This window comes from Lampetra fluviatilis, chromosome 1 (assembly GCF_964198595.1).
Source record: "Lampetra fluviatilis chromosome 1, kcLamFluv1.1, whole genome shotgun sequence".
Classification (NCBI taxonomy): Eukaryota; Metazoa; Chordata; class Hyperoartia; order Petromyzontiformes; family Petromyzontidae; genus Lampetra; species Lampetra fluviatilis.
In genome coordinates this window covers 23314910-23333321 of record NC_136275.1, presented here as the reverse complement: position 1 = coordinate 23333321, position 18412 = coordinate 23314910, and the positions used below count along the sequence as shown (strand labels likewise).

The window sequence follows — 18412 nt, the reverse complement described above, 5'->3', positions numbered from 1 at the left end:
GACATTTATTACAATCTTACACACCTACAAATTGGTTCCATACACACATTACAGGCTGTGGCAAATAACGAATTTAATGAAATGCGCTGAGACAAGAAAAATGCGAAGCCCCCATCTAGCCAAATTTGTAAACATTAAACAACATTCTTGTGTACCGTTTCAAAGAGACTCTTTTTTATGATTTCAATAAATAGTTTTCTGGTTTGTTGAAATAAGTTGATCTCATTTGGCTCGGCTTTCTCCATGCAGAGACGGCTAAAAAACGAAATGATTTACAACTCGCAAAACCCGTGCTGTTTGATGTTGCTGAACTGGGCCGCTGTGAAACACAGGCGAGCCAATGCATGTCCCGCTCTGCACTGCGCCCTGAGTGTTCGGAGTAAAAATCCAGCATCATTGTAAGACGTCTTTTGTCTCTGTGCTCTCGTTTAAAGTAAGAAAAATCAACGCACAAGAGCATCCAATCGCTGCGGGAAACTCGGAATGAACCAATGGGCGCACCGCGAGTTTGATATCAGGGAGGAGAGACGCGGAGGGGAGGGAGCCCAAGTGGGCTTTAATGCCATTACACACATCTGCTCTCACGCATAGCCAGCCACCAGCGGCGGGGCTTGCGCCAGAGGCGGGCTTGACCAAAGTGCATCTCCTCACCACTGCACGGCAGCAGTTGTCACTGCCGCGCAGTCCGCATAGCAGCGTGCATTCCACGGCCCTTGCGCGGTGCATTTGGCCCGAGGAGCTGTCACCCTCCCGCTACCTTCTCCTCCCCGTGCGCTACAGTTTCTTCCTCGTCTCTCTCTCTCCGCCTATCCACCTCTCTCGACATGTGGCCCAGAGTCGGGCTGCTCGTCGCCTCACTGGTGAGTCTCGGGGAGAGGAGTGTGTGTGGGGGGGGTGCTGCTGAGCCGTGTTTGTGCCCTGCAGGAGGGATTGCTCGCTCGGGTTCGCGTCCTGGCCACGCACGCGCTGTGCGGCACGTTGGGTGTCTTTCATGAACGGCCGCGCTCATTTAACGCGCACTTTTGAGACGGAGCGGCAGCCCTGGTTTAGTAGGGCTGAACGATTTTGGGAAAATATCTAATTGTTATTTTTCTGACAGATATTGCGATTGCGATTTGATTTGCGATTTTTTTTTTAAGTCAAGCTTCAGTTCAATATTCGCTGTGTAATAGATTTAAAACAGGTGATAGAGCATTAACACATGATACCATCAAAATCTGAACTGCTCTATATATCTTGGTTTGATGCAAGGATGAGAACTTAAAAGATATGAATTGCTTCCAACATGTAGTTATTAAAATGTTTTAATTGAAATAGAACAATCAAACATAGAACAATTGTTAAGTTAAATAAAAAAAGTAATACTAATAATAAAAAATTAAACAATTCCAATAAGAAAGTACTGTAATCGGACTTTTCAAATCACAAAAATTCGCAGCCTTTGTGATTTGCCAATCGCATTGTTTCAAATTGCGATTTCGATTTGAAATCGATTAATCGTTCAGCCCGAGTTTAGGGTACCTTATACTCTTTATTTAACCAGTGTGAGTACAGAAGATTTGAGTTGTGATCTGCATGTACTTGTAGTATTAGTTAGTGCGTTGCTATAGCACGTGCTTCAATTTACGTATGTTGAACTTTTTTTCGCACCGTACAAAGTCAACCGTGCTAATCGGAGGTGCGGGGAAGGACAACAAACTAAACACAGAGACCAGTGCTCTATTAATGTATACCTGAACTGCAGTTGTAATAATACTAAACTCTGTATTACTTGATGGCACACTTGATGTGTATATATGCACGAACTACGGTCGTTGATATTTTAGATGCAATGTTTTAACCTGCACGTGAAATTTTAAATAAGGGTGACTGGCGGTAGGGGCTGTAGCGTGGATGCTTGTCATCCCCCAAAACATGCCAACGTTGGGTGTGATTGGAGCCAATATTGTGGCAATAATGTGAGCGCTATTTGGGCCCCACGTTCCATATTTACGAGGATTTAGTACGTGAATTGTGACATGTATATGGGCGTGCGCATATCACAATGACTTAGGCGCAAAGTATCGTCAGCAACCTCAAAAGTGAGAGCGCATCTGCGCATGCCATGGCATGTGCGCTGCTGAATTATTTCTAGGCCGAATAATAAGTGCTGTTGGGATGCTTCTAACGCGTATCTAGCATAAATAACTGCTGGTGTAATGACTTCCGACAACATTTCATTCCAGGAGTTCTTAGGAAATGTCTGATTTTAAGGTCCGCCTGGTGTATGTCACACATCTTTCTGATGGCCGATTCATTGATCTGCGATGAATATAGTTGTGCTTGCAGATGTGTTGTTCACAGCAACTCACGACTCTTCGCATGTGTTGCGCTGCCAGGTTTGATTAGGGAATATAATAATCGACGACACATGGAGCAGCCGCCGCAAGGCGGAGAGGTTTTATTGGTCGTTGAACGGTGCTCCGTAGCCTGCTCTGGGAGGCGATTTTATTAACGTTGGGTATCGTCCCGTTTTAGGCGACTCAACGTTTTAAATGCAAGTAAATGTATTGTTTAAAACTTTAAACCACACGAGCCACGACACCGATTACCCCACGCAATTTATAAGTATTATAGTTGTGTACGTGCCGCGATTGTAATGATTACGATATTCATTTTCCATGAAATTCGCGTGAAATTTATTTTACGAATGGAGACTCACATTTCACAAAAGTGGCCTTGGTGAGACGATTTTGTAGTAACGCACTAAGACGGTCACTGAATCGCGCACTTTGAGATGCGCTTCTGCGGCCGTCTGGAACGCTCTTCTTTCAGATATTAGGAAGCCGCTGGAGCACTTTTAAATCTAGATTAGAAACTCATTTCTTTAGAACTGCTTTTTTTGTTTAGTTTGTTGTCCTTCCCCGCGCCTCCGATTAGCACGGTTGGCTACGTACGGTGCAAAATAAGTTCAACATATGCGCACATCGCGTGCACGAGTGCATGACAGCACGACACTGAGCCAAGCGTCGATTTAAATTTTGACATTACAGTCGAAATATTTTTGAAACAAATTTGTATTCTATTTTCGCGAAGAAAAAACACACCTGCGTCGTTTGTGCATACTTCACATTGACTCGTAAAGGCTATACATGCGATAGATTAAGTAGTTGCACGTATCAATTTGACCAAATTCGTGAGAATGTTTACAATGGACGAAATACATTGAGTGCAAGAACAGAGACCCGACTGACACGTGTGAGCAGGAATTGCAAACAATAATACAAAAGTAACACACACACAAGATCATAAAGGCAAGAAAAAATAACCGCACTGGCACCTACTCTTTTTTTTTGCCTCGAATTCTCTTGTTTTGTTTTCGTTGCGATGTGAGCGCTGATAGGAGGTGATTACACGTGGCCACATGGGCACAATGAGGCTACGGCGTGACCAATTATGCCGGTCACGGCCTCATTGCGCTGCTGTTGTTGCTCCACCGTTGCTCGGCACGCTGTTTTGATAAGCTCTCTGTGAGCCTCTTAAACGCTCTCGAGTGAGACAGACTGAGGGATGTATAAAATGCCTTATTGTCCAGCACATAAAAGGGTGGTGAGCTTCGGAAAGGGACACAGATAAGCGTGGCTTTTCCGTGCCAATGCACCCCGCCTGGGTGCTGCCCTCCCCTAACGGTTGTGCCCAAGACGATGGGCTGCGAAGGGCATTTTGCAGCACGGATTCTGAGCTAACTACCACCTTGACTGGCGTTCCTCTGCTCGTAGCTTTGTTTAGTTCGACATTTTAATTGTCTTTCAATAATGTACTGACCTCTCATTTTCACGATGGATACTGAACTTGTTTTTTGCTTCGGTGCACCTGTTAGCTTTATTTGTTGTGCGTCGTATAAATATATGTGAATGTGTATTTTTTTATTGAAGAAAAATGTAGGCATCAATATAATTATCCATTGCTACTACTACTTAGGCCTCGAGACCACGTCTTCCAGCTCTCCTTTCGGTTGTAATTTATTGGGCTCAATTTTGATGCCATTCAAGCACGATATATAGACTCGTGTTCATCAGGTGCAGTTTCATCATAACTTCCTGAATATTTTATTTATTTTTGTCTTTAGTTTATTGTCCTTTTACCGCACCTCCGATTAGCATGGTTGGCAACGTACGGTGCGAAACAAGAACAATGATTTGATTGCATTGGCGAGTGATGACAAAGAACAGGCCTTGATGTGTACACATTGGATACGTGGTTTTCAGTTGGTCCTCTTTCTTGTCAATATTTAACTGAAAAATTTCGAGTGACCCTCTCACTTGACCCTTTCCCCACAGCAGCCCCCACCCCCAGCCGCTTTTCTAATTCCCACACAACCCCTTTCTTTCCTCTATCCCCTTTTACTAGCTTGACATTATAAGGTCGCACCCATTACACACAAAGTGCTTGCCACAAATGAACCACAATACCTTGCTGCTCTCGTCAAGGAGCATAAACTATCGTGCATACTCCAATCATCCTCTCAGCGGCTTTTGGCTAGCCATCGAACAAAGAAGGTCACTGCAACACACACTTTCTTCGACCTCCTGGAACGCGCTTACTTCCGATATTAGGAAGCCACTGGAGCTGTGCCAATTTTAAATCTAGACTGAAAACTAATTTGTTTAGAACTGATTTTGTTATGTTTAGTTTGTTGTCCTTCACCCGCAGTTCCGGTTAACTGTTGGCTACGTACGGTGCAAAAGAAGTTCAGCATACATACCTTCACACCCCCTTTCACTGGCTGTCCATCTCCTCCTCACTCGCTCGGCTCCTCACTGACTCTTCCCTAATCTCCAGCAGTCTACCTATTATCTAACCTTCCCCAATAGCTCCCCCATAGAAGGCAGGAAAAGTTATACTGGTAGAAACCACCTGGTTCCACCAGCCCACGGGATTATTGTGTCCGTCCGTCGTGCATCCAAAAATGGGAGGGGTGGGGCTGGGTGTAGAGGGGAGGGTGGGGAGGGGATGGGTGGGGAGGGTGGGGCTGCGTGGGGGGTGGGAGGGGTGGGGCTGGGTGGGGAGGGGCTGGTCACCCCGTGGTGCCCTTATAAAACTCAACGTTTAACCTAGTCACGCCGGCTTGTGCCCGCCCTCACAGTCGGCCATATTTGCGGAATACACCACGCCGCCGTTGACCCTGGCCATTGACCGAGCAACCCAACGTTCCTACCAGCTCCCTCCGCAAAAATGTGTTTGTGCAGTGCATTTTTATGCAGACATTGTCTTCCAGATTATATAAAAAAAACTTTGTGGAATGTTAATATAAAGTTTGAGGAGTCTATTATATATACATATGTGTACACAATTGTAATAAAGACTTTGTAAAAACAGCTAATAATAAGCCAAATGGCAATGGTTTTTTTGCAGATTTGTCTTGATGTAATATTTTTCAAGGTACCAGGCACGAAGGGGTCTTTTAACAAAAAAATATGCCTCTTTGGAGGGATGAGGGGAGACACACACTCATAGCACATTGCAGCAGATGAATTGTATAGCTTTGTGCAACTCTACGCGTGCCACGCAGTCCCGCAAAGAGACTTTGGCAAGAAAAAAACCCAGCAGCCCAGCTCTGTGCGTGTTTCTTTTTCACTGGTGCGGGCGAGACACGGGGCGCGGTGAACAGAGACACAGGCGAAGAAGGGGAATCGTACAACGTGGAGGCACGCTGCAGTGTTTTGTTGTAAGTGCCCTGCACGTCGCTTGGCGATGTGTGTGGGACAACAGAACGCCGGCTAATGCCCCGACACGTTGTTATTTGGGCTCGAGGCGACTGCGGTAGCATTGGCGGGTCAAGTGCAATGTGTTCATTTTCACTTGTTTAGCAAAGAAGTGTTGATTTTGTTCAACTGAAACCAACAAATGTTGTACAGTACCGTAAGGTCAACTGCATGAACAGTTGTTGTAGTTTATGCTTTTGCTCTGTAATTGAAGAAACCTTTGAGACTATTTTTTTAAAACCTTGTTTTCTGTTCAAGCAACTGCGGTGGCATTGGCGGTGGTCACACGAGGGCCTGACTCACAACTCGCTATTTGTTTCACAACCCACGTTATTGTACGAGGGCTATTTTAAAATACATTGCTATTTTATGTTAACAAGCATCTTTTTGTCAAATATTATAGGGTGTTCTAAAATATTCATATATGCATTACTAAAAGGCTGCTCTACTTGTATGAACTGCTAGTGAATGATTAAACATTTTGATGAGGTGCAGTACTAAAACGTACATTCAGCTCTTAATACTTATTCTGATGTATCACCTTGTAGTAAAAAACATCCCGATCAATTTAACACGTTGGCTTTCGCCACTAATATTATTCATTATAAAGGTGTTTTGGGTTAGATCGCTTAAATATAAATGTGTTAAATCTTGACTTAAAGTACTCTTTGGGTCTTTCGGTAAAAGTCACGTAGATAGAATAATAATAACAATCACGGCGTTTCGATCGCAACAACTGCAATCGTCATCAGGTGAAAAATACAGCGAGAGACCTGCTGAGAATATAGGAGAATATATATGAGAATATATTCTCAGCAGCTCTCCCGCTATATTTTTCACCTGATGACGATTGCTTGTGTTTTGATCGAAATGCCGTGATATTGTTATTATATTTATTATTTGTTCTATCTACTTTTTTTTCCTGAAAGACCCAAAGAATATGTCGTTAACCCACCTCCCAACACAGCCAATTAGTTACTACTGCAGCACACCAGTGTGTTGGAGAGAAAACCCACAACATTTACAATGTACATGTATTCGATCTAACCCAAAACAAACCTTGATTATGAATCAGAACCCTGATGTGAAGACCTAAAGCTGTCTGCAAGAACATGCACACCTAGCGTATGATTGTATCCCATTTGTATTGGAGAATATGGCGCCCCTAGTGGATTAAACTAAACTGGAGGTGAGCACAAAAAACAAGGAGCCGCAAACTCCCGAGGCAAAAATACCACGCAGTGCAGTGGAAGCGTGATATAGCAAACTTTAAGTAAGCACATGCCATTGAATGATTTTTGTATTATGTATTTTTGTATATAATTCTGTATCGAACTAGGACCCACATTCTAGATTTGAAGCTTTCGTGACTGCAAGGATTCATACTCTTAGGTTTTTTCGGTAAAGTCACGTAGGTAAAAATAAAAAATAAAATAATAATAATAATAAAATAATAGAAATAATAATAGAAATAAAATAATAAATCACGGCGTTTCGGAGGCAACACAAGTCTCCGTCATCAGGTGGGACCGTCACAGCTAAATTTACTGTCATTAAGCTGTGACGGTCCCACCTGATGACGGAGACTTGTGTTGCCTCCGAAACGTCGTGATTTATTATTTTAATTCTATTATTATTTCTATTTATTTAAATTTTCATTTTACCTATGTGACTTTACCGAAAAAACCTAAGAGTAGGACCCATATCTTAAAGAGAGGTTCCGCACCTATAACATCTGGCCTTTCATCAGCATTTATTCCAGCAAGCCTGACTGCCGATATGACACCGTATATTGAAACTGATAAGAGTTTGCTCGTATTGAATCAATGCTGCTGAAATTACACGCTCTCACAAGGCACAGGGGCCGATTGGTTGCGTAAAGAAACACTTACTTTCACGTGGAAAGATCAAAGTATGAAAGATACCTTCTCTGCTTACTATTTGAGTTAAATCGGCAACAGCTCAGTGATAAGCAACACTTTGGTGGGGGGAGGCAAAGGGCAACTTCTGATAGAAGCACACGCGGCCTTCCAAGGGCTAAGCTTATATCCAGCTTTTCCTGTCAAAACATTTGAGCAATTCTTGTACATTCAATCGTGTTCAAACTAGCAGCGATGTATTCATGCGCCCCTTTGTGAGCGGAATTGTCGTGCGCATTTGCCCAAAGCCAATGTGAAGTAAACAACGTTTGGTATTGACTACATTACTCACATGATTGATTGCTGTCCGCTCAAATTCTGGAGGGTATATGCCTGCAGATAATACACACAGGGCACTCTATACGCGATGTTATTGTAGCTCGCAAAGCCCAGAGGACTGTTCTCCTAATCAAATTACAGCCTGCTTTACCGTTGTTTACACGTTGCTCCAGTTTGCCTTCCATGGTCTTCGTATTTATCCACGTTGCCTGCACTTACCATAATGAAGGTCTGACCAACTTGTATGGGTATTAAACTGTGTTTCTCTAGTAAGAAAGAAGGTGCTGTTTTTTTCCCCACAGCTCATCTAGAAAGGGACTGTGAATAACATCGCTGATAATGTTTCTACTCAATAAGTCACTTTGTCCGAGCACAACATATTAGCATAACGTGATTGCTGCAGTTTAATGGTGGAGCTGTTCTGGCGAGCAGCAAGAGTTGGCATTGTGTTTACAAATATTTAATTGCTGAAAATTTGTCGTGACGCGCACTGAAGTTGAACATTGGTTGATTTGGGTACAAGTCAAATCCTTAACCCGACACACCCTAAATGTCTCAAGGAGAGACACGACTAACGGTTTTCTGCGCTGCACCATGTTTTACAGGCATGTGGGGCATTCAGTTCATGTCCCAGCAAGACCTTCACAGATGATGGCACATGCTGCTTGGAGTGTCCGCCCGGCATGGGAGTGGCGGAGCCGTGTCAGGGACACAACAACACACAGTGCCAGCCCTGCCTTGACAGTAAAGCCAAACAGCGGAAGCACACACAACACACTCTCTCCACCGATGTGGCAAGCGTGCACATTTTTTCCCCTTGGTTTTGTTTGACTGCAGGCTTTATCAGAATGCTGTGGAGTACTTATGACACACCTATTTTATTAGCACATTAACTATGGTATTCACAAGCCCAATTTCACCTATTTGTTGCTACATGCAGTATTTGAATTTGACTGCTAGAAAAAGGAACACATGGATCGCGGAACAAACACGAATCAGAAACATATTGAAAATTTAGAGAGTCCAATCGGACTGGGCAGAAAACATGACAAGACAGGATGATGGCACATGGATAAGAATGGTGATTGCGTGCCAGCCAACGAAAGGAATTCGTCACGAGGGAGTTGACCATCATAGAGATGGAGCGGATGAGATCAGTTTATGTGCAGCAGATGGAACGTGGCAGCACTGAACCTTGAGAGATGGCGACGGCATGGGTAGACCTTTATCCAGCAGTAGATAGACAATTTATAATTATGATTAGTGGATGTAATTTGTTTTTAGCATTATAACAATATAACATATAAAATAACGGGAGACAGTGGATTGTTCTCTCCAGGTGAGGAGGGAACAGCTGCCCTTAGTGGAGGAGATGAAGTACCTCGGGGTCTCTTTCACGAGTGATGGTATAAGTAGGAGTGGGAAATCGGCCGGCGGATCGGTGCAGCGTCCACAGTCTTGCGGGCGATGTACCGTTCCGTGGTAGTGAGACAGGAGCTGAGTTCTCAAACAAAGCTCTCAATTTACAGGTCGATCTACGTTCCCACCCTCACCTATGGTCATGAGCTTTGGGTAATGACCGAAAGGATGAGATGGCGGGTACAAGGGGCCGAAATGAGGTTTCTCTGCAGGGTTGCCGGGCTCGCTCTCTGTGATCGGGTGAGGAGCTCGGTAATCCGTAAGATCCTCAGAGTCGAGCCGCTGCTCCTCCGGATCGAGAGGAGACAGTTGAGGTGGTTCGGGCACCTGGTGAGGATGACCCCCCAGTAGAATCCTCCTGGAACTCTACCGGGCAGCAGCAGCACGTCCCACAGGGCGAACACACCGAGGCCAGCCCAGGACATGCTGGCGGGACTATGTCGGCCTGAGAACACCTGGGAATTCCTCAAGAAGAGCAAGAGTCTGTGTATAGTAGTGTATAGTGTATACTAATGTAAAGCTTGAGTCTGTGTATAGTAGTGTATAGTGTATAGTAGTGTATAGAATCTGTGTATAGTAGTATATAGTGTATACTAATGGGGGGCTAGAGTCTGTGTATAGTAGTGTATAGTGTATAGCAATGTAGTGCTGGAGTCCGTCGCCAGGGAAAGGGAGGTTTGGACCACCCTCTTCAACATGCTGCCGACGCGACTTTCGCCAGGGCAAGCGGACTGAGGAACGAACGAATGGGAGTTGTGTACAGTATATATAATTTAAATAAATAACATTATTTGTTAGTATGATCTTCTTGGTTCTTTCGGTAAAGTCACGTAGAAGGGAAATAATAAAATAATAAAAATAAAACATAATATAACGTTTTATTTTTATTATTTTATTATTAAAATAAAACGTAATATTACGTTTTATTTTTATTATTTTATTATTAAAATAAAACGTAACATTACGTTTAATTTTTATTATTTTATTATTTCCCTTCTACGTGACTTTAGCGAAAGAACCAAGAAGACGAATCCCTGCAGTCACGAAAGCTTTAAATGTTAGTATGATGTTTATATCTTATACCGTTGCTGTGTCTGTATGTCTGTTTGCATGCAAATCGGCTTTGGAACGTTATACCCGTAACCTTTTACTGTTCTCAAAAATGGGGTCAGCTTTCTGATATTCAATAGCTCCCTTGGTATTTGTGCTAATACATTTGGCGTTGTCTTTTTGTCACATCTGTTAGGGTGTTATTCTTTTGCATATACAACACATATGACGTAGAATTGGCAAGGGGACACGTGTATTATATGTGTCCACATGAATGCAATCTTAAGAAAACTAAAAATGTTGCTATTATTCTATGCAACTTTTATTCATCTGCAGTCTATTGCTTGGATGTTTCGCTGAATTTGTTAATTTCATGGCTTCACCCATTCCGATTAAGCCAGGGCCCTGTTGCTAAGAGAGAGCCTTAAATTGACTGTAGCCAGAATAGTGATTTGGCCCCTCTATGACCTCACCAGAACCAAATTCCCTCAAGTGGCTGGTGTGTCAGCCCAAGGAATTAATCTTTTGAATGTGTTACATTTACGTCATTTTGTAAGGATTGTGTACGTTCATCAGACATGCGTTGACATTGCATACATATTCATAAACTACTGTACATCGAATTAATTCTCACACTGGATAGTGCACATGCTCTGTCTGGGTTATTAAGCCTTTGTTTAATTACTTACACCCACAATCTGTAAATGTATGCGTGTAGTGTGGCATAAGATTAAATAAATGAGCAAGTCAGACGAATACCCATTTAGGAACAAAGACGAATTGAAGCAATAGTACACCTCACAATAAAAATGCCGCTCAGCTGAAATGATTTTTTTCCATCACAAAGAGTCTGAAGTGTGCATTTTGATAAGCGGATATGCTGTAATTATAAGTTTAGGATGAACAAAAAGTGACTGATTTGACAGATGTGCACAATTGAATTATTGGACTGGTAGTAACAAGACAAAAATAGTACAATGGGTCATGATCAAATTATCCACATGTCCTGCCATGGCCTGACACGACTGCCGAGCAAAGGCAGTAGCTCGCAAAGATGGAATGATTCACATCCCGCTCACACCCACCCCCCCCCCCCCAATTGGTTGTGACGATTCAGAGAACAGTATTGTAGCTACTCGATGATTCAATGTCTTAACGTAATATTTTTTACATCTTTTTGAGTCTCATTGTAATCGTTTTGGTTTCATTAATTAGCCTAAATATTGCATAACATGAATATATTATTTGCACATCAATTTTATAGTCAAAATAACCCATTCCCATACGAATGATTCAGTGCATGTATATCGAATGTGAGAATGTATGTTACATACACATAGTAGCCGCTTATAGAGGACTTATGAGGGAAATGGTTTGCTTTAGAAATGCACGCTCAAAGTTTACACATCACAACACTCTCCGGACGGTCAGAGTTTTACCCGCTATTTTACAATAATTGCAATCTTGCTTCATAGCGTAGCTACCATTTACTGTACGTACAAACATGATTGAATTCCCTTTGGATTACATAGAAAATGCAATACCCTCATCAGAATCTAAAGTTAAAATAATATTATAATCTATTGGAATTAACACGTATGTGTTTTCTTTAAATGGTTGCTAATCGTGCATGCTGTTATTTAAAGTGCAGATGTCCCTTCGTCTGGTCGGGCAGCATCAGGAAACTGACAGTGAAATGATTTGAAATCTCTATTTGGTCACGCTATTTTAGGAAGATTTAAATAATCTGACCAAAAAAAATCACAATGCAAAATGAAGTATGCGTACACTTACGTATACCATACATATTAAGTTATAATCACATGTGTGAGCTTAATGGTCCTGATATTATTAGACCCAATGAGAACGGAGGAAATTTTCTAAATGAGCGAGGGGCCATAGTGTTGACCTTTGCGCGTACCATATTAGAGGGTAATGGAGTATTGATTGAGTTGTAGTTTTCCTCGGAGCTGCTGTTTACAGTCAATGCCCTGATCAGTGTCATTCGAACATTCCGTAGGCATAACTCCATTTGAGTATATCAATATATAATGCCCTACAGAAAGGATTTGACATTAACACTGATTTATTGCGTGTAATGTTACGTGAGAGTGGTAAAGGGGTACTAAACCTGCGTTGTTAGGATATTCCCACATGGGTAAGAGTATCTCATTGCCATCATACTTTTCAGTAATTTCTTTAAACAGTCTCACAAGTGTCGTGAAAAAAATACTCTTATGAATGCCATTGATTGCATTTTGATGTCCAGTGCTACACTTTGCGACGCAACAATTTACCTCAGAATTTAGATTTTTCTATCAGCAAGGTAAATGGGTTTGCATCATTTCCCCTAGCAGTGGCAATTGGTAAATCATATTTTTTTCTGACTGTTTTAACTTCATTCAAAGCAATCCCGTTTGACGATGACATATTTTAGCGTTGTAAGCCGTGACACGGAGATTGTTTCACTCGGCACCCAATGGAATGCATTTCCTTTGTGATTGGAATCCTCTTAGATTTAAATATATATATCGCTGAACACAGATGGGCTGAAAGTACTTGCAAGTAATATAATGCACAATGCGGATGAGAAAAATAGACACTGAGATAAAAAAAATCCGACCATTACATAACAGCTGTGACATATTCTTGGTTCTTTCGGTAAAGTCATGTAGAAGGGAAATAATAAAATAATACAAATAAAACATAATAAAATTCTCACGACGTTTTGGCCACAACGCAAGCAGTCGTACTCAGGAGAAGAACAGAGCTGTCGGAAAGACAGCGTCCTCATGAACACTGCTAAGCTTGGCAGCGTATTTTAAGCTGGGTGGGAGGAGCAGAGCGCCTTGACAAAGGAGTTTACATATCAACAGGGGAATTGTTTTTCTGACTGTTTTAAGCTGTGACATTACCACAGCACTTCTGTCAGGTGAGGTGCACTTTGAGGCTACTTTGGCTTGCTTGCTTGCAGGGCAGAGGACAGAATCAGATATTCGGGGTGAACTCACTCGGGTGATTGACCTGCACTCCCCACTGTGCTAGCTTGTGTTTAAGCCGCCTAATGCTCTGCTCACCAACTCATCGTTGCAAGCGCATGCACTTGCAATGGTCCTTGCCAACTCCACACACACGCATCACTCACTGCCAGTTTTATGCAGCCTATTCAATCCATAAACCACGAAAGTTAAACTGTGCCTCTGCTCAAGTTTAATGAGCAACGTGCACTTAAAACACAGTGCCGCTTTGCAAAAGCGCCCGTGTAATGAGGAATCTTCATTGCAACCGCGTCTTTGTTTACAAGGGAAGGGGGGGCATGGAAAAAGCCAGAGTGAGGGGCATGACACCATCTTACACAACACTTTTAACACAATTTAAACGTGACACAGAATGAGTAACAATGCGATCTGCTTTTCTACATCATGCATTTTGCTCTCGCCTTCAACTGTGTATATGAGGAGGGGGCTACAGCTCCCATAATTTTCATTTTCCATTTCATCCAGCCCCTTCAAGCATTAAAAAAAAAAATTGTCGACTTAAATAACAATTTTGCAGGAGTGTTGAGTCCTCAAGCCCTCGACCCGTCAACACAACAGGACTGCTTAATCTTATGTATATATTTCCAAACTTCCTTCGCACCGTACGTAGCTAACTTTGCAAAATGGAGATGCAGGGGAAGGACAACAAACTAAATACAGAAATCAGTTTTAAAGAAATTAGTTTTCGATTTAGATTTAAAAGTGTATAACTGGAGTGGCTTCCCAATATCGGAAGGAAGAGCGTTCCAGACGACCGCAGAAGTGCTTCTGGAAGCGCGCGATGCTTTGACCATCTTTGTTCGATGGCTAGCCAACAGCCACTGCTGCAAAGAGAACCGTTGTTCACTTGATGGCTTTACGCTCCTTGACGAGATCAGCAAGGTATTGTGGTTCATTTGTGGCTCGCACTTTGTGTGTAATGAATGCGACCATTTCAGTGCCTCCCCCCCCGTTCTGCCATCTATTCCCACGCCCGTGCAGGTGTGACGTTCTCTGCCACAGAGAGCCACGTGGAGGAGTGCGTGCCCTGTTCGCTGTGTCCCGCACGGATGCGCGTGCATGCGCCCTGCACCAGCACGGAGGACACGGTGTGCGAGTGCAGCAGCGGGCTGTTCGCGAACCCGCAGGATGGGGCGTGCATCGAGTGCCACGTGTGCCCGCCGGGCTTCGGCGTCGTCGTGCAGTGCTCCCCCGACGAGGACTCATCGTGTGCGCCCTGCATGTCCGGCTTCTACTCGGAGGAGAGCAGCGATGTGGAGCCCTGCATGCCGTGTTCATCCTGCTCTGAGGACCAGGAGGTGCAGCAGGAGTGCACGAGCAGCGCAGACACCGTCTGCATAGGTGAGGCCAGGGTGCACTAAGCGCTAATTGAATTCCTACTCAATGCAAAAAGTTTTTGATTCAAATAATATATTTCTTTTCCATTGTAATTCCTCTACTGGCTTCGTTGTTTCATATGCACATATGTACGTTGAACTTCTTTTGCACCGTACATAGCCAACCGTGCTAATTGGAGGTGCAGAGTTGTGAGATAACGAAGCTACATAGCTTGTCCAGCACATCACGTTTGCAGTCACGTGGCACACCTAAACATGATCTCTGTCACCCCAAATGGGCTTTGTTCCCCACTGGGGGAGACCCAGGCTTGTGTGTTCTCTGTCCTCTGCACGTTAATGTCTCACTTAGAGGGAGAAGCACATGCCACACGTACAGCATACAATTTAATAAATGGAGGATAATCTATAATTTCACGCGCAATATACTTTTCATACAAAACAAGGCATTTTACATGTGTGGTTAATTTTCAATGTTGACGGGCTATGTTTTTTCTTGCTCACATGATCAACAGAGTGCTTATTTCCACTGGTCATCTTGAGCCGATGGTGACATTTCCACATTTCTGTAACAGGATCCATTCTTTCTACAGGACAATACAGTGCAGTAATCTTTTCACTATGGGTCCTTTATTTATCAATTACCAATCGCTGAGTCAAGCGACATTTGAACCTACAACCTTCCATTGGTGACTTGGGCACTCGAACCACAGCAACCACCCAGCCATAATGAAATTAAAGGAAAATGGAGTTAGCCTTAGCTGATTCAATGTTGCCTTGCTTATGTATGGTAAGACAACAAAAACATTTAAATAATGAAAAATGATTTTCATATTTTTGTTAATACTGTGTTCATCTCTATCAATGCCTCTTTTCAATAACTGTATGTGATTAACGCGTGAAAAAAGGCGTTAAAGTTAATCTAAACTAAATGGAAATGTTACATTTCAGATGTTTGCCCTCAGCACTTTCTATAGCTCATCAGAGGCATGTATTGTATATGCATGTGGTCACACATTGCATCATCGTGCCAGAAACACGGTATTTCTATCTTGACTAAACACAAGTCTGTCTATGTGCAATACTGGGGGAGAAGGAACAGCTGTATTTTTTAGGTCACTTTCAGGCATGACCTTCAACATAAAACAGCTCATCTGTAATAAATTTAATACAGCTTCCAAACAGCGGTGTTGATGGCAAAATGTAGAATGCATTTGTCATTCACTGCAAATAAACTAAAGTGGCATTTCCATTAATGTTAAGATGTGAAACAGGCACGGACAGTGGAATCTCAGGCAGTTTTCACGCACTGGCTCTTATTTAAAAGTGGGCAGCTTGGACAGGGTGGATTTTTTCCCCCTTTGCCATGTTTGGCAATTCCAGGACACCAACGTATATGTCATTGATCATCATTAGATAGCTCACATCATCGCACAGCACATGTGGTCAGCTCGGAATGCACGCGTGGTTCGTGGATCTATTGCTAATGCATTGCATCTGTTTTTATCAACCTTTCTGCGACTTATAGTAGCATGCAAAAGAATAACACGATTAAAGAGAAGCGATTTCTTCAAATAGAAATCATCATATTTTCAGAGGTCAATTGCACCTGTGTGTGTGATGCTTCTTGCCTGAGCAATGGCCACCGTTCGTGGAAGAGAAGCGTGCTGAAGCTTAAGTGATGTATGGGAAATTGTGACATGCCTCCCAGGTCTTCTGTATTCTCTGTGGCAGATGTAGAAAATAGGTTCCTGCAGTTAAGCCATAAATCATTGCATTCAATTTCAATTCGTTGACTGAACACGTTGGTAAACCTGATGATATCACCGTGCCTGCTTAAAACGCAATCTTGTCTCAAAAGTAGAATGACATATTACAAAGAACATTGCGCTCGTAATTAACATTTGCTTCAGAGAGAGTGATAGGGAAGTGTAGTATGATGGGTGGGATGGGGCTTTCACACAGAAAAGAGGGGGCTACCCAAAGAAAATATGCTAGCTTCCTTCGATATTGCTCAATATTGCTTAATTGTGGCTGGCTGGCTCATTTTAATAAGTGGATCCTCAAAGGAATGAGCTGCAGGATTGAACCCTCTCTCACATACAACACAGATAAAAAAAAATCATTTTTGGTCACAGTCCAATGAAAACAACTGATGTCTCTGTTATAGATTTATATTTATGTGATGGTGTGAAACTGTAGAAAATACACACACAATTGTTGACTAATATTGGTTAATAAATAGACCCAGAAGTTATCAGTGACGACATAACATGAAATCACATCAGAGTGTAACAAACATTAATATGCATTTGTAGCTTCATGCCAGATTCATTTGTCTGCAGAACATGGGAGCATGGGAGCATATGACAAGCCGTTTTTGATCATTACTTACAAGACAATTTTCCAAATTATAAGCCTTGTGTGTTATTAAATAGTGATTTTAGCAGTTCCACTTCCCATGCGGTTACTGAAAATGCAGTACAGTATATGTACAAATTCATTCCACATTCAATCACACAAGTTGATAAAAACACAACTATTGCAGTCAACGATCTGCATATACATTCCGCTGCTGAATGAAGCCTCTGAACAACCTTTATTCATAGTTGCTGTGTTACTGCAAACATATTTTATGAATGAACAGTTAAAGGCTGCGAATAATACCCAGTGTGTGGCCAGTAGTTCAAAAAACGATTCATGATGATTTATTTCACATTTGAGGAAACTCTTTCAGTAACGTACCGTATCAAGGTTCCTTTTTACAGACTCAAACCAAACGTTAACCACAGTAACAAGCAAGAGACAAATGTGGTCGTTTTTTTTAATGAAAGAGCGTATTTAAAGTGTCCATACGTTTGACGTTTTTTATTTAAATGAAACTATTTTTTTTTGTTTAGACCAATATAAATCACAAAGTTGATTACACTGATAATTGAAATGATTTTATCAGTCAATCTCCATCGCTCATCTCAGTGTTTCCACACCCACAAGTGTGTATTTACAAGTGCGGAATTTGTCTTGGCTTTACAGAAAACATAACCATCGTAAATGCATGATATATATAACAAAGCACAGACTCGTGACACAAGGAAGCCTCCATCGTGTCTATGTCGACCAGCGCAGATGGACACCAGGACAGATGCTGTCCGTTACGTTCCATCACCTCTGTGCATGCTGCCCTGACTCCCCGACCCGAGCTGGAGTGAGGTCGATGGTTGTGCGTCGTTGCCTTCTGTTAGTATTGCTTATCAGATTACGTACAACGCTGCTTTTGATCAGGCTAATGAGCGACTAACAGCGTTGCCGTTAAATGCATACAGACAGGACCTTGAAGCCTGATTCTCTGTGCTTGCAGGGATGAGACTTCAAGCCCATTCATTGTTTGGAGTGACGTGCCCCCTGGGCAATGGTCTCTGACTCACAGATGTGCCCTTATAACTTGAGCCTCCTTGCTTGGATTGACCAGAGCTGACTGAAGAAGAGAAAGCCCTTTCACAGGATTTGCTTATAGGAGCTATCTTAAAATGATCTGAGAAACTCAATGCTGAGCCAGTCCTTTGAAAAATAGGCTTTCCATTGCCTAATAATATGCACATTTAGTATTTTGTCGTATGGGAAAAAACAGG

At 42.5% G+C, this 18412-nt stretch overlaps 1 protein-coding gene across 1 annotated transcript in view; it reads left to right on the top strand.

Annotated features, from left to right (window-relative positions):
* Nucleotides 1-552: 552 nt before the first annotated feature.
* Nucleotides 553-18412, top strand: part of LOC144934241 (tumor necrosis factor receptor superfamily member 16-like) — a 42658-nt gene continuing 24798 nt past the window's right edge. The window contains exons 1-3 of the mRNA XM_078859880.1: nt 553-860; nt 8548-8686; nt 14431-14790. Coding sequence (XP_078716006.1) covers nt 825-860; nt 8548-8686; nt 14431-14790 — 535 coding nt within the window. The 5' untranslated portion in view covers nt 553-824. The remainder of the gene's footprint in view (nt 861-8547; nt 8687-14430; nt 14791-18412) is intronic.